Genomic DNA, 13712 nt, shown 5'->3' with positions numbered 1-13712 from the left:
GTTAACTGCAAAGCAGATAATGCTATTAGAAATTGAAATAAAGTAGAAAAACTTACTTTTTGGCATACAAATTACTTTTTTTTGTGTTAAATTGTCTGTGTTTGACAAAATGTGCTGATTTTTCACATGTGATAGCAGAACTGAATTGGGCATGCACAGGATGAATCACATCATTTGAAACTTAGCCCTGATTGGAGAAATTGGAAGTGTTACAACTGACCCACGTTACAATTATCCCCGGTCTCCCCTACTCAACACAGTTATAGACCCAGAGTGTATATTTCTAATAACTAAATTATCTATACATAATAAAAAGTTACCTGTTGTCTGTGTATATGGCCTAAATGTTGATTACCCCTCATTCTTCCATGCTTTTTTTACTGCACTCTCTGAACACCTAGATTGCTCACTTGTTCTTGGGGGCGACCTCAGATTTGGACTAAATCAGTGGTTCTTAACCTGGGTTCGATCGAACCCTAGGGGTTCAGTGAGTTGGTCTCAGGGGTTCGGCAGAGCCTCCGCCGTGACATGCACAGCTCATAGATATGTAAAAAACATATCTATGGTAAATGGCCTGTATTTGTATAGCGCTTTACTAGTCCCTAAGGACCCCAAAGCGCTTTACATATCCAGTCATCCACCCATTCACACACACATTCACACACTGGTGATGGCAAGCTACATTGTAGCCACAGCCACCCTGGGGCGCACTGACAGAGGCGAGGCTGCCGGACACTGGCGCCACCGGGCCCTCTGACCACCACCAGTAGGCAACGGGTGAAGTGTCTTGCCCAAGGACACAACGACCGAGACTGTCGGAGCCAGGGCTCAAACCAGCAACCTTCCGATTACAAGGCGAACTCCTAACTCTTGAGCCATGATCGCCCGTATCTATGTCTTGAATTTGAAAAAAATCATATTTTATTTTTCACTAAAGAGGGGTTCAGTGAAAGTGCATATGAAACTGGTGGGGTTCGGTACCTCCAACAAAGTTAAGAACCACTGGACTAAATGAAGAAATAAATGGACAGGCTCAGTACATGAACTCAGCACAATTGGCATTCCACAAATTACAGACTTTGCAACGCATAGCAATATCTTCACCTTAACAGTAGGGAATCTTCTCACATGTCCATCACTCTTACTCTCGTCTGAATTATGTCATCAAGTTCATTCTGCCAAAAACTGGAGATTTAATACATCATTGCTTAAAGATGAAGCTTTTATTAAATATTTTAAAAATGAGTGGGCTTCATATTTGCACTATAATGGCCTGCCTGGAACATAAGCATCTGCTTCCTTGGAGGCAGGGAAAGCTGTGAGGAGAGGTGAATTCTCATCACATAAGATGAAAAGAGAAAACAAATGTATTCATGAATTAGAGAAAAACGTTAAATCCTTAGACGAAGCCTGTGTGTCCTCGCTGGAACAGGAAATGTTGAGCAAAATACGTAAAGCAAAACTAGAATTAAATCAAATTATGGATTAAAAAAAAAAGAATATTTCTAGTACAAAGACTTCCACTGCAAAATTTTTAACAAGAAACAAAAAATTCCCTGTATTCCCTGTATTCCCACAATAGATTTTTAGACCACCAACAAATTATAGTTTCGCCTAATTAAATCAATTACAATTCTTATCTAAAAATGCAAAACACTGTTGAAAACGGATGAATCATCCCTTCCTATTGTGAAATGGGAGGCGGATCTATCAGCCAGTTTTGACCACAACTTCTGGTATCAGACATGTTTAAAAACCTCTAAAATGATTAGAAACCCCAATCTACAATTAATAAAATACAAAATACTACATAGAGTGCACTATGGTCACGCTGTCAAGGCAATACACCTGGCAATTACATCAACACTCTTTGGTTCTGTCCACCAGTTCAGAGGTTTTGGTGCTGGATATGTGAAGACTTATCAAAGTGTATGAAATGTAACATTCCAGCCTCCCCTTTAGTTTGCTTTTTGGGCAGCCTAGATGATGTCACTGTGGAGATGAACACAGTCCACATGGCTCTCGCCACCTTATGGATCACTAAGAAGACTGTCCTTATGAACTCGACAAATAAAAATAATCTTAGAGACCTTAAAACCAATAAAGAGACCATTTGTTGGATCATATCAGTCTTGAGACAGCCTCTGCTGCTGCATCAGGCCAATCTCTCTGAGCTCCTTTGATTGGCTCCATCACCTAGTGGAAGTTGGGTTGGTGCATGCACTGGGGCCCGTCCCTGGCCCAAGAGGATTCGGTGCATTAGTGGAACTGGAGGCCCCTTTAGCTGGCAGGGAGGTTTTTACCATGTTTTGCAGGTGCTCTCTACTTTTGAGGAGACCACCCTGCAGGAGGGGGGATCTACCAGAGGTGGAGGATGGGCTCAACCTGGGTGTCTATTTTCTTATGTAGTCTGGGAGTTGACTAAATGTTGGGGTCGGGTGTAGTCTTTCCTCTGCAGTGGGGTTGGCTGGGCCAGTGATTGGTGCTAGTTTCAGTCATTATGCAAATGTACTGTTTATAAGATTGGGGAAGCCTGCAGTCAGCTGAGACTGAAGAAGTCACTTGGATGAGTGACAAAACATTTCTCCCATTGAAAACGCTACGTCCAGATGAACAGAATCAACTTTTGGAGATTTACTTTCCTGGATGATTGAGCATGCATCAAGACCTGTGTATGACTGTTTGTCTATGTGTCAAGTCAGGTGTTAGACTCCCCCTCTCTGTTAGAACATCTCAGGCCTGGGGGACCAGGTGTGGGGCCTATTTCCCAACGCCACACTCCATGCCAGTGGCTGGTGCCCCCACCAGCCGCCATTGGTGGTCTTCGGTGTCTGGGGTTGAATGCTTAGGTGTGTGCTGTCTTGCACCCAGAGGCTCCCTGCCTCTGTTGGGCATCTGGCAGGGGTGGGGTGCCCTTGGGTTCCTCCCCTCCCCTGTCTTCTTTCTCTTCCTTTCTCTCTTCATCCCTCTTCTTCCCCTTTATTTTGTCTCTCCTTCTCCTTCTGTTAAATTTCTTCATTTTCTTTTTTTTTTTTTTTTTTCTGTTTCTGTCCCCCAGTCTTGTCTGTTATGGCTGTAATAATCCAAAATAAAAAAATGAAGTTCTAGTAAAATATGACGACCAGGTGGATCATAATAGCGAATATCGTAATGCTCCACCTGTAAAAGTAAATTTGTTGGGCATTTTTTGACCTTCAGACAACAATCCTGATGCTACACTGCTGGACAGGACAAGAAAAAAAAAAAGAACGTCTGTAAGGAAGTTATTGCATTGTTTATACTGCTTCATAAGTTTAAAAGCAACAGCTGCAGTCAAATACACAGAGTTCTTCCACACACATTTTTTTTTCTTTAAACACTCAACTCAGATTGATTTTAGGGGAAGCGAGAAGGTGTGTCGACAGCACACTCACACAGTGTCTGATTGGTTTGGTGAATTGCAGGTTGCTTGCAGGTTAACGTGTCTGCACTTGTGCAGAATGTGGTTACAGATTGATCCAGTCGAGTGGCACTTCACTCTAACAGCCTACATACATCTGCCCATTTTCTAGGACAGAGGTGTCAAACTCTTTTTAGTTCATGTGCCACACGCAGCCCACTTTGACCTCAAGTCGGCTGAACCAGTAAAAATATTTTATAATAATGGAGATATAAAACATGGAGTGATTGATGACAGGCCGCAGTTTTTAGATTTTGCAGTGGTATGGATTAGACTTTCTGGCAGGTTTGACACTCCTGTCCTAGAAACAATTACCACAGACCGATGTTTCTTTACATGGCTGTCATTTGTCTTACTGTGCAACTTGTTTGCAACCTCCTGCTACAAAGAGACAGGTTCTGCTGTCTGCCAAGCCTCTGTAACATCTTATCACCAAGAGCCAACATTTCTCAAGTTTTGATATAATATGAATCATTTACTAACTAATAGAAAACAGCAGAGTATAATCATTGCACATCTCTAATTTTTATGTCAATGAAAATAAAGCATAACAACAGATAAAGTCCAAAAACGGAAACATTTGAAAAGATTATGAGCTGTGCTTAACAGCTAAATAAAACTGAGTTCTTGGCAAGACAAAAAGCAGCTGTGACAATCCACAATATATGAAAGGCTTTGATCTTTGAGTGGCTACAACATGAATGTTGTGTCTTTGTCTTGAGTTTTCTAAAATCCTCTTTGGAAGTGTTTGACCAAAACATTATATGGGCTTTACTCAGCCCTTGTGCAATTTTTTTTTTTATAAAACTCTTGAACCCTACCCCAAAATGCAATACATCAACACTATTTTGCACTTATTTTTTTCTGCACAGTAATCGTTTGTTTTTCTCTCTGTTAAATATCCTTTCTAAAAATGTACACTGATCCCAGAACAAAAATATCTTCATCATCATTATGCATGCAAACTTTTTTCAGAAAAAATATTATTAAGTCTGAAATAAAAGCCTGAATTATCAAGTGTCAAATTAGTTACCAGCTGTTCTTTAGAGGAACATCATACAAAAGGTGTGTAGTGTGTACATCTGACACTGATTTCATACCAGATGTTCAGTTTCAGAGGCATCATTATTGTTCATAATTACCGCATAGGCAGTTTCCTAAAGAACATGCAAGGAAATTACAATAGATTGGATCACCTCATATACACCATGTATGACATATATTTTAATTTATTCTACTGTTTAAAGACAGTGCAGTCAAAACACCCTCCATATCTGGATCTGGTATTTCTGAATTTTCTCTGAAACTCTGAACTTTTAAAGTTTCTTCAAGATAAGTCACAAAAACATCAAATGACTTTGGTGTGGACGTCTCCAGGAAAGGAAAGTGTTATTAGAGTCACCAGCCTTAAAAATCAGCACTTAAAAGCTCCTGAGATTAGAGGCTACATTAATGCTTTACAGAGTTCGTGTTACAGACACATCTCAACCAGAAATGTTTGGAGCAGACTATGTGAAATCAGTTCATCATGGTTGAGTTGCTGAAAAGACCAGAGGAAATCTGGACTTTTGATCTGAAGAGTCCAAATGTGAGATTTTTGGCTCCAGCTGCAGTGTGTTTATGAGACAGAGAGAACCGATCGTATCAACATGCGTTTCCAACACAAAGTATGAAGGCAGGGGCTTTGCTCATGACACTGACCACAACATCCTGCGGTGACACGGTGTCCCATCTGGTTTGAGCTCGGTGGGAACACTGATCTGATTTTTAATGGAACAATGAGCTGAAAAACACACAGCAAGGCTCTGAGAGGGCTGTTTGACCAAGAGACAGAGCGATAAAGCTGCATCTGATCACAACCTAAAATCAGTGACACGGTTTAAGATGAGTTGGAGAGCAGAGTGAAAGAAGAGTAACAAAAAAGTGCTCAGCATATGTGCGAAAAGTGGGAATTTACTTTGAAGAATCTACAATTTAGAACAGTCTTTTGCTTCCTGCATAGAAACAAAAGTCTTGTTCAAAGCTTTCATTGTTTTATAATGTAAAACACAGGTACTTTCAGCTGATCCCCTATTCACAAGGGAGAAAAATAGTTAAAAAAAAACTTGACTGGAAGTGTATGCATCTCAGTTTTGGGTGGGTTTGTCACAGGTTTTTTTTTTGGTAGATATCTAAATTTTCATCCAACACTTTAAAGCTAATTTGCATTGTTAGATTTTTCCCTTTTCATCATTTAAAAAAATTATGTATGGCTAACTGAATAGGTTTTACTTCACAAAAATAAACCATTTTCAGAAACAATGTTGTTCTCTAGTCTGTTACTAATCAGTAAAATTTGCTATGTGTTGAACATTCTGACTGAGTTTCATTTTGCAGAGTACTGCAGCGGGGTATCTAATCTCCCCATCTCCGCTAACTTGTGTGCATTCAGCAAATTTTTCCTCTTTGGTTTATTCCACAGAGTGCAGGCTAATACCCATGAGCCCTGCAGCTGAAACAGCGGTCAGTCAAGAAGAAAGAGGTTCCCGACATGCTCTTTCGTGGCTTTTGTTCGATTTCATTTCAAATATGACCTCAAGCTGGCTGCTTTACGGCCAGTGTTTACAAGTCCTGAACCCTTCCAGGGTCATCGTGTTTTTAGTGTCAGCTGCTGGCACATTTGACTTTTTTGTCTCTTTAAAAGAATTTTTTTATTTCCATCCAAATCCCTTTGCAGCTGGGAGCCTTTCATGCAAGTCGATTTAAAGCTGCTGGAATGTTTGTGTCTGTTGTTGAAGTGGAAGGACGGCCTTTATGTGTATTTATTAGTGAATTAACTTTTAAACTTTATGAGCAACATATGCAAATATTTTCAGTGATCAATGCAATAAATTCCATTTGCATTAGACATAGTTTTAGATAAAAGTCAGTGGACACCTGTGAGCTTGACGGTGTTAAAATAAGAGAATGGGTAGCATACGTAGCATACATTCTTCTGCTCAATGCTCAGCTGTACAGATTTTTATAGATGTGACTGTTGATCATTGTTTGTTTGTTTCTTTTTGCTTTGAGCCTTTAAAATTTGTAATTGAAAGACTACTTTAATTAACTATCTGGTTTTGTTTTCGTTCTTCTTGTTTTTTTAATTTAAGGTTTAACCCCCTGTCTGTGGACGCCGTGGATGAGAGTTCCTTCAAATACCTGTCCAACTTGCAGGTGCTGGACACTGGTGCAGGAAACCCTGACCTCCCCATTCAAAAAGAGGAGATCGAAGAGGAGCAAGACTAGACCTGGGTTGATCGAACTATAATTGGACTGCATTGCATCAAGGACAGAAAGAGTTTTTAAATGGGAATGTACCTGTGAATATTATTTCCCAGGTTCATTTTTGTATCGTGGCAGCGTCACATATTTCTGGTGCAGGAAACCGGATGAGGTTACTGGTGTTTCCATTTTTTTGGGCTGGTTATTAATGCATATCTTTATATCTGACCTTTAATTATTTTTGTCTTTGATCATTTTATTGTTTCTGTGCCTTACCCTCAAAGATTTATTGGCAAAATCTAATGTGAACCTTCCCATGTAAATGTTTCTGAATCGCTACAAAGAATGTAAGCAGAGTGAAAAATTCTGCTCCCACTGTGTGTGTCTTTCTCTGCTTTCTCAGCCTCTTTTCCTGCAAAGCAGCCTGCCTTGGCTCATTGCCTTAAAAAACAGAGTGAATTTACTTACAATACTGTGAAAACATTTGGAACAAAAGTGCTAATATAAGCATACGATTTCCATTGAAACCAACAAAGCCACAGAAACTGTTGAATCAAACCTGGCTACAAGTATTCTCAAAAAAGGCTGCAATTTAATGTCATTATTCTGAACATAGAGCTTACTTTTTACATAAGTAATTGAAGCTTTTGGAATTACACAGCAGATCTAAAACATTTTGAAAAATCTCAAAAGTTTATTTTTAAAATGGTAGAGAAAGAATGAATAGCAGCAAAAGTAACAATGGGAAAGCTTTAAAGCTGCAGTTCTTAAAATCACCATAATATCAAATATATTTATTCATCAGCGTTTGAGTCCTTCACTGGATTTGCATTCTGTAATTGCTTTCTTTCTTTTCTGTCAGAGTTTACCGATCTGGGAGAGAACACAAATTAAAAGCCCCCTGTGGAGTTTTCTGGTAAACAATCAAAAGTTTACATTCCATTTTACAGCTGAAACACATCCTTGGGGTCCAGCAAATATGTTGAATGTGCTACATTGTTTTTGCTTCCTCATAAAACATTTTCAAAACCAGTTTTCTGCAAGAATACTCCCCAGCATGTTTACTTGTGGTAGCAGCTGCCTCCTCTGATTCAGGCTTACAGGAAACGGTACGTCAGAATTACTTAATAGGAAAAAACACTACCACTCTATGGACTTCTGGTTTCATAGCAGGGACTTGTGAGATCATCTAGAATGAATAAGCACTATCAGTCCCTTTACAGCAATATGCTATAAATGCACTGATAGTGTTTTATATTTCAGTCATGACCACTATAGTTAAAGAAGATGCCATTTCCATCTGCGGTAATTTATAAGAAGCAGCATAACCCTGGCACATAATTCAAAAGCCTTTAGTGACATCGATCATATACAACTTGAAAAGAGTAGGTGGAGTGGACGAGGGTTGCAAAGCAACTTGCAGATGTGCAGAACTTTAGGCAGGCTTAAAAAATTGGAGATTTTATTATTGTTGTTATTGTTATTATATGCTAGTCCAAAAACACCACACATAAATCTTTACTGTTTTGTTATGATTTAATTATACTCTGGTTTTTCTAGTGTATCTTTTAGAAATGGGGTGCTAAAAAGGAGGCGAAAGACAGAAGTTCTGTCAGAGTCCAATATGTCCTTAAAAGACAAATTAGTACCCATTAGCAATGACTCTACTAGTAGACCAGTAAGTCTAAGTCTAAGAAAAAATAAAAGACATAAAACTGATATTTTATCTGCAAAAAATATTTTATTGTTTTACGTGTTAAGGTTTATTCACTCCTTCATATTAAGGACTATCTTAAGTGCGTCCTTTAGGTCAATTACAGCCAAATTTTAGTATAATGTCAGAAACATAAAGTGAACAGGAGACTGGTAATTGATTCTGTCCACTCAGAACATATTTGCTGCCATCATCCATCAATATATGTCACTTGTAAATAGACATCTTACCTTCATGCTGTTTAACAAAGTAACTGAAATCGTAATGACTGATAAGATAAGAGTTATAATGATTTTTTCTGCTATTACTAAACAGTTTGGATAAATGGTACTGTTTTACCAGCGAGTTGGTTTAATAATAGCAGTAATCTTGAAAAGCAGTGATTTACCTGCAGTGAAGGTAAATATACATATTATTATTTTCCGCTATGATTAATAACATCTGCTTGCGAATGAAATATTTTAATTCTATCAACAAAACTGGAGCTTCAACCAGTGCTGATTTTGCTGCCCCTTTAGTTCATTCATGTTTTCTAACAGGATACATATTTCTCAAAATCTCACTTAACTGATATGAATGCAGTATTGTCATACATAGACAGTCAAAGAACACAAGAATAAATTATTTGAAAAGGCTGAAAAAGACTGTGTTTCACAACATTCAGACGAAAATCTGTTCGCTATTTCTGCAGCTTCTCCCACACAGGGCAGTGTCACTGCTCTGATGTGGAGCTATAGCAGATCTGTTCAGTATTATAAAAATAGGCAGGACACTAGAAAAACACATCTCAGACCGTATGCTCTGAATTCTCTGGTATTTACTGTGTAAAGAGCTGAGAAAAATTATTAATGGAATGACAAAACAGATAAAAACATACTATTTGGAAGAGTACATTTCTGCCTTTATATGACAAAAGTGAAATGTGCAGTAAGAAGATGTTCTTAATAATAATAATTTTGGATCATGATGGAAATTCTCTTTCTGGAGCAGCAAAACTGTAACGGTAATTTATAAAAAGCATGTGCTCTACGCTTTTTCTGCAAATGTGCATTAAATCTAGATTCTTTCCAATAGCCTGCAGGTGGCCATGCCTCTGAGTTGCTGAAAGAAGTATGACTGTATAGACATTGATTTATGACCCAAGTAAAAACTTTCCAAATGAATGCAAGTATTCTTTATTTTAATTTTAAATTTGTGTTCCCATATAGATTAAACTGGGCGTTAGGTTGTGTTAGGTTTGAGATACCCTTTGAGTGAGTCTGTCAAATCTTCACTTATGTCACCACCTCAAACGGTACCAAGCAGTCCACAAAGCAGTTGATAAAATCATGGTGCCTGTGCCAAGTATTACACATGCACATATGTGATATGTTTGCTGACAAAGCCAGTGGAAAGAAACTATAGTTCACAATTTTCCAGCAGCTTCAATGTAAGACGATATGTCAATTGAAAAAAAAGAAAAAGGAGATGGTGCTGTTCTAAGAGGTTTATGAAAGTAGATTATTATTAACTGGAATAAAATGACATGAAGAAGAAATAGTAAGACTTTGGTCTTAAACAGTCGGTCAGGGTGTTTGTTGCTAGCTAGTTGCAACTTAGACTGTCTTTGCAGTTGTTATATAGATATTTTAGAGAAGAAAATGGCATGAATATCCAGGCCCGTGCAACATAGTACGATCTTAATTTCCATTCAAAGATTTCTTTGACTGATTTCTTTCACTTATTCAAGTTTCATCTCCCTGTGGTGAGTTAGCAAGTGTTTGCACCCAAACACCCTAAGTGTTTGCACCCTACTGGCTGTCACCCAGCCAGTAACCTCCAGTAGTCGAGGAATAGACAGCTGTGGTGGTGGTGGTGGGGTGTGTCACTAACCAGTTTGACTGATACACTTATATAGGTCACTTTACAAAAAGTTTTTTTTTTTTTTTTACATGTATGTTATAGTAGGATTAATTTAACTGTAGCATACGTTATCCAAATCCGACTATTGAACTCCTTTAAATACCTCAACTTTTGGATGCATTTCGAGATGGAACAAGGCATGTAGTTTTCCATTCCCTTCTTCTACTGGAGTTGAGATTGGGTGAAATAATTTAGGTTGGGTATTGACAGGAGCAAGCTCCCCCAGTGCTTTATTGGCTCACTGCATAAATGAGAAAAAAATAACCAACTAATACAGCAGAAATGGAAGAGCTGGTTAGTAACTTCATGTTTTATTGAAATGTGCCAATTTCTGTTTGATATCAAGTCAACTGACAAACATTTAATTAAATTACTAGTGGATGTTTTGAGGCTGCTAATATGCCAGAAAGCTTAATTAAATCAATTGATCCTGAGGCTGTTCAAATACATAAAACAGTTCTAATATCTGTTTTAAACACATATCAAAGTTATAACATCACTACAGGGGTGGGTACAAATTCAGTTCACTCAACTTCCTCTTCTCCCATAGTCACCATCAGCCTAGCACCACCAGCTTTGTTAAGGCAAACTTAAAGAATGTGTGCATTTCACTTTGCCTCCTGATCATTTAGCTCCAAGCAGACATCCTGTCTCATCTTTTATAATGCAAACAGCTGGCTGCTTGCAGTACAGCAGTACAAAACACAAAGAAAAAAATACATTGTCAAAAAACAAAACAAAAACAAAAAGTCATAAAAAAATGTATATATCAAATAAAAATTATTGAATCAATGCAAGTAATAGCAGGTACAGGACCAAGGACAAATTTTATAATAGAAATCTTATCATTGTCCTTGTGTTGCCATAAACTCCACTGTAAATGCGCTATTGTGGAGTCTTACGCAACTGCTTTGCTTTAAAATGTTTTTGCGGAGCTAGATGACCTCATCTGTATTGTCCTTCTGCCTGCATAGGTGTCCTTTGCTGCTGCGCTCCTTTCAGCATAACTTACAGAGAACCTATCAAACTGCAAGAGGAGGCTATACATTGGTCTCAAGGCCATTCATATCTATAGTGCAGTGTTCTTTGCTCTTCTTCAGATGTCTCGGAGGAATTGGAGGTTTCTTCCTGTCTGAAAGCGGCCGAACGCCCTCCTCCAGTTGTATGAGTTGAGCCACTTCAGGAGGGATGAACTGGTGTTTCACCCCTAAAGGAGGGGGTCGGCAGTTGCCATTGTTGTTGTGGCAGTTCATCACAGGAGGGGTGCTCATTGCTGTTTTGGTCTCACAGATCAAAGGCACCTGGAGATTGGATAATATAAGGGACTACTTAAAATTGATCCAAGGCAGTCTATTGAAGTGCCACTTCTTTTCACATTATTTAAATGTCCATCAATTGTGTGCAAATTTTTTTTTTAGCTCAGTCTCCAAAATCTTTGTATGTTGTGTAAAACGTACACGAAAGATTTGGAATCCATTTAAACCCCATTTAGGTTCAATAGAAGTATTTTGAATTATTGTATCAATTTTCTAAACCACTTGTCAAACTCAGGGTCATGGGTGACTAACGCTGTGATAGGATGAGAGGCGGGGCACATCCTGCACAGAGCATCAGTCAGTCATGGAACTAGCATCAACAACAACTAACAAATCAGATTTCATTATTAGTCACTGCTGTTTTATACTGTTCAATTACAACCCCAATGAAAAAAAATAAAAATGTTGAGGCACACAACGACGTGTGCTGCTGGTAAAGTTTCTGGGCTGTCTTTCCTCATAACAGCCAACCCTCAAGATTCTCTCCATATAAAGTGATGCAATATCAGGGACTATAACATCTAGTCCTTTACTGAATTCCAAATGCTTTCAACTGGTGAAAGGCGTGGACTGGACGGGAGGATATGTTGCTCTAAAACCTTTACATACCTTTCAGGATTGATGGTGCCTTTCCAGATGTGAAAGCATCTGGAAATGCACCATCAGAATTGGCTATTCTGATCATGTTCACGTGTGCCTTCATCTTTGCATGATACAGCTTTAACCTAAATTTGTGAATGGCATGTTGAATTGTGTTTAGAGAGTGATTTCTGCAAGTGTTCCTAAGCCTATGCAGTATTAATCATGTCTGTTTTTAATGAAGTGCTGCCCCAGGCCCTGAAAATCATAGTCATCACTACTCATTTTCACACTTGTCCCCAGATTCTGAATATTTTGATTTTGAATATTAGATTTTTATGTACTGCAGATGATGAGATCTCACATTTCTACATGCGGCTTTTTGTAGATTAGGGAGCCTCTGCTCTTCTTTACTTCGGAGAAACTCTCTAAGATTCTGTCTTTATACCCAATGGCACTGATCTGTTGCCATTTAACCCAATTAGTTGCAAAATGTTCCTCCAGCTGTTTCCTTTTAGTGCTGCTCACTTTTCCAGAATTTCTTTGACCCACCCCCGTTTTTTAGACAAATCATCCCTTTTTCTTAAAACGGTGCTTTGTCTCAGTTTAAAGGTTTATGGGAATCTTGTGAATTACTTCATTCTGTCTTATTTGCATTTTATACACCATGCCAACTTTTTTGGAACTGGGGTTGTAATTGCTGTTTAAAGCATTGCAAATGATTTTGTACTGTGACCTATTTGTTTTTAAAAAAGTAGGGAGGACTAAACCTAAAATTATAGTAAATGCACACTTAAAACTTCAATTTCTTCCAAATTTCTACTACTTAGCCAAACCTCTAAAAATGAGTGAAACAGAACTAATAAAGTTTTCAGCCCCAAGAAGCAAACTATGGGCTCAATCACCAGAATTACCCATTTGAAACATATTGTCATTAAAACTCACCCCATCTCCCTCTTTCATGAAGTCTTTTCTGCAGATGTGTGCCATGATGCCTGTGGCCAAAGCATCCCCCATTACATTGACCATAGTGCGAAATCTGTCTCTGTAAAAGAAAAAGACATTTGTGACATTTTTGATTTGGACCGATAGAAATCGAGTCAGTAGAGCTGTTGCCGGTTTGGATCTTTCATACATTTTAGAAGTGATATGCAACTTACAATGCCCAGTCTACTGCAATGATGAGAGTGATGTCGTCAGTTGGCAGACCAACGGATGTTAGCACTATCACCATGGTGACCAGCCCAGCTTGTGGTATTCCTGCTGCACCTATGCTGGCTGCAGTAGCAGTGATGCTGTTGGAGAGATGGGAGGTCAAGTCAATTAAAGTAAAAAAAGCTGATGACAAATATAAAGTGGATGACTTCTCCTGCTGAAACAGTACATGTGTGACAGAAAATATGGGAAAGCTTCTGAAAAAACTGCTTCTTTGTCCAAATAAACCCCTAAAGTGACAAAGAATGCTTTCAATTTGCATTTATGCCAACCAGACTCCCTGAGTAACCCTAACCCACACTGT

General features: G+C 38.5%; 2 protein-coding genes across 2 annotated transcripts in view; one reads left to right on the top strand and one right to left on the bottom strand.

The window, feature by feature from the left end:
• The window catches only part of podn (podocan), a 28748-nt gene extending 19189 nt beyond the window's left edge, over nt 1-9559 (top strand). Inside the window, exon 11 of the mRNA XM_039607243.1 lies at nt 6571-9559. Within this exon, the coding sequence (XP_039463177.1) occupies nt 6571-6706 (136 nt within the window). The 3' untranslated portion in view covers nt 6707-9559. The remainder of the gene's footprint in view (nt 1-6570) is intronic.
• A 1009-nt stretch (nt 9560-10568) lies between these two features.
• The window catches only part of slc1a7b (solute carrier family 1 member 7b), a 47493-nt gene continuing 44349 nt past the window's right edge, over nt 10569-13712 (bottom strand). The window contains exons 9-11 of the mRNA XM_039606359.1: nt 13354-13488; nt 13139-13238; nt 10569-11599 (exon numbers count right to left, since the gene is read on the bottom strand). Of these exons, the coding sequence (XP_039462293.1) occupies nt 11339-11599; nt 13139-13238; nt 13354-13488 (496 nt within the window). The 3' untranslated portion in view covers nt 10569-11338. The remainder of the gene's footprint in view (nt 11600-13138; nt 13239-13353; nt 13489-13712) is intronic.

Source organism: Oreochromis aureus, linkage group 23 (genome assembly GCF_013358895.1).
Source record: "Oreochromis aureus strain Israel breed Guangdong linkage group 23, ZZ_aureus, whole genome shotgun sequence".
Taxonomy (NCBI): domain Eukaryota; kingdom Metazoa; phylum Chordata; class Actinopteri; order Cichliformes; family Cichlidae; genus Oreochromis; species Oreochromis aureus.
Note: the sequence above shows the minus strand (reverse complement) of the source record. Positions and strands in the feature narration are given on the sequence as shown.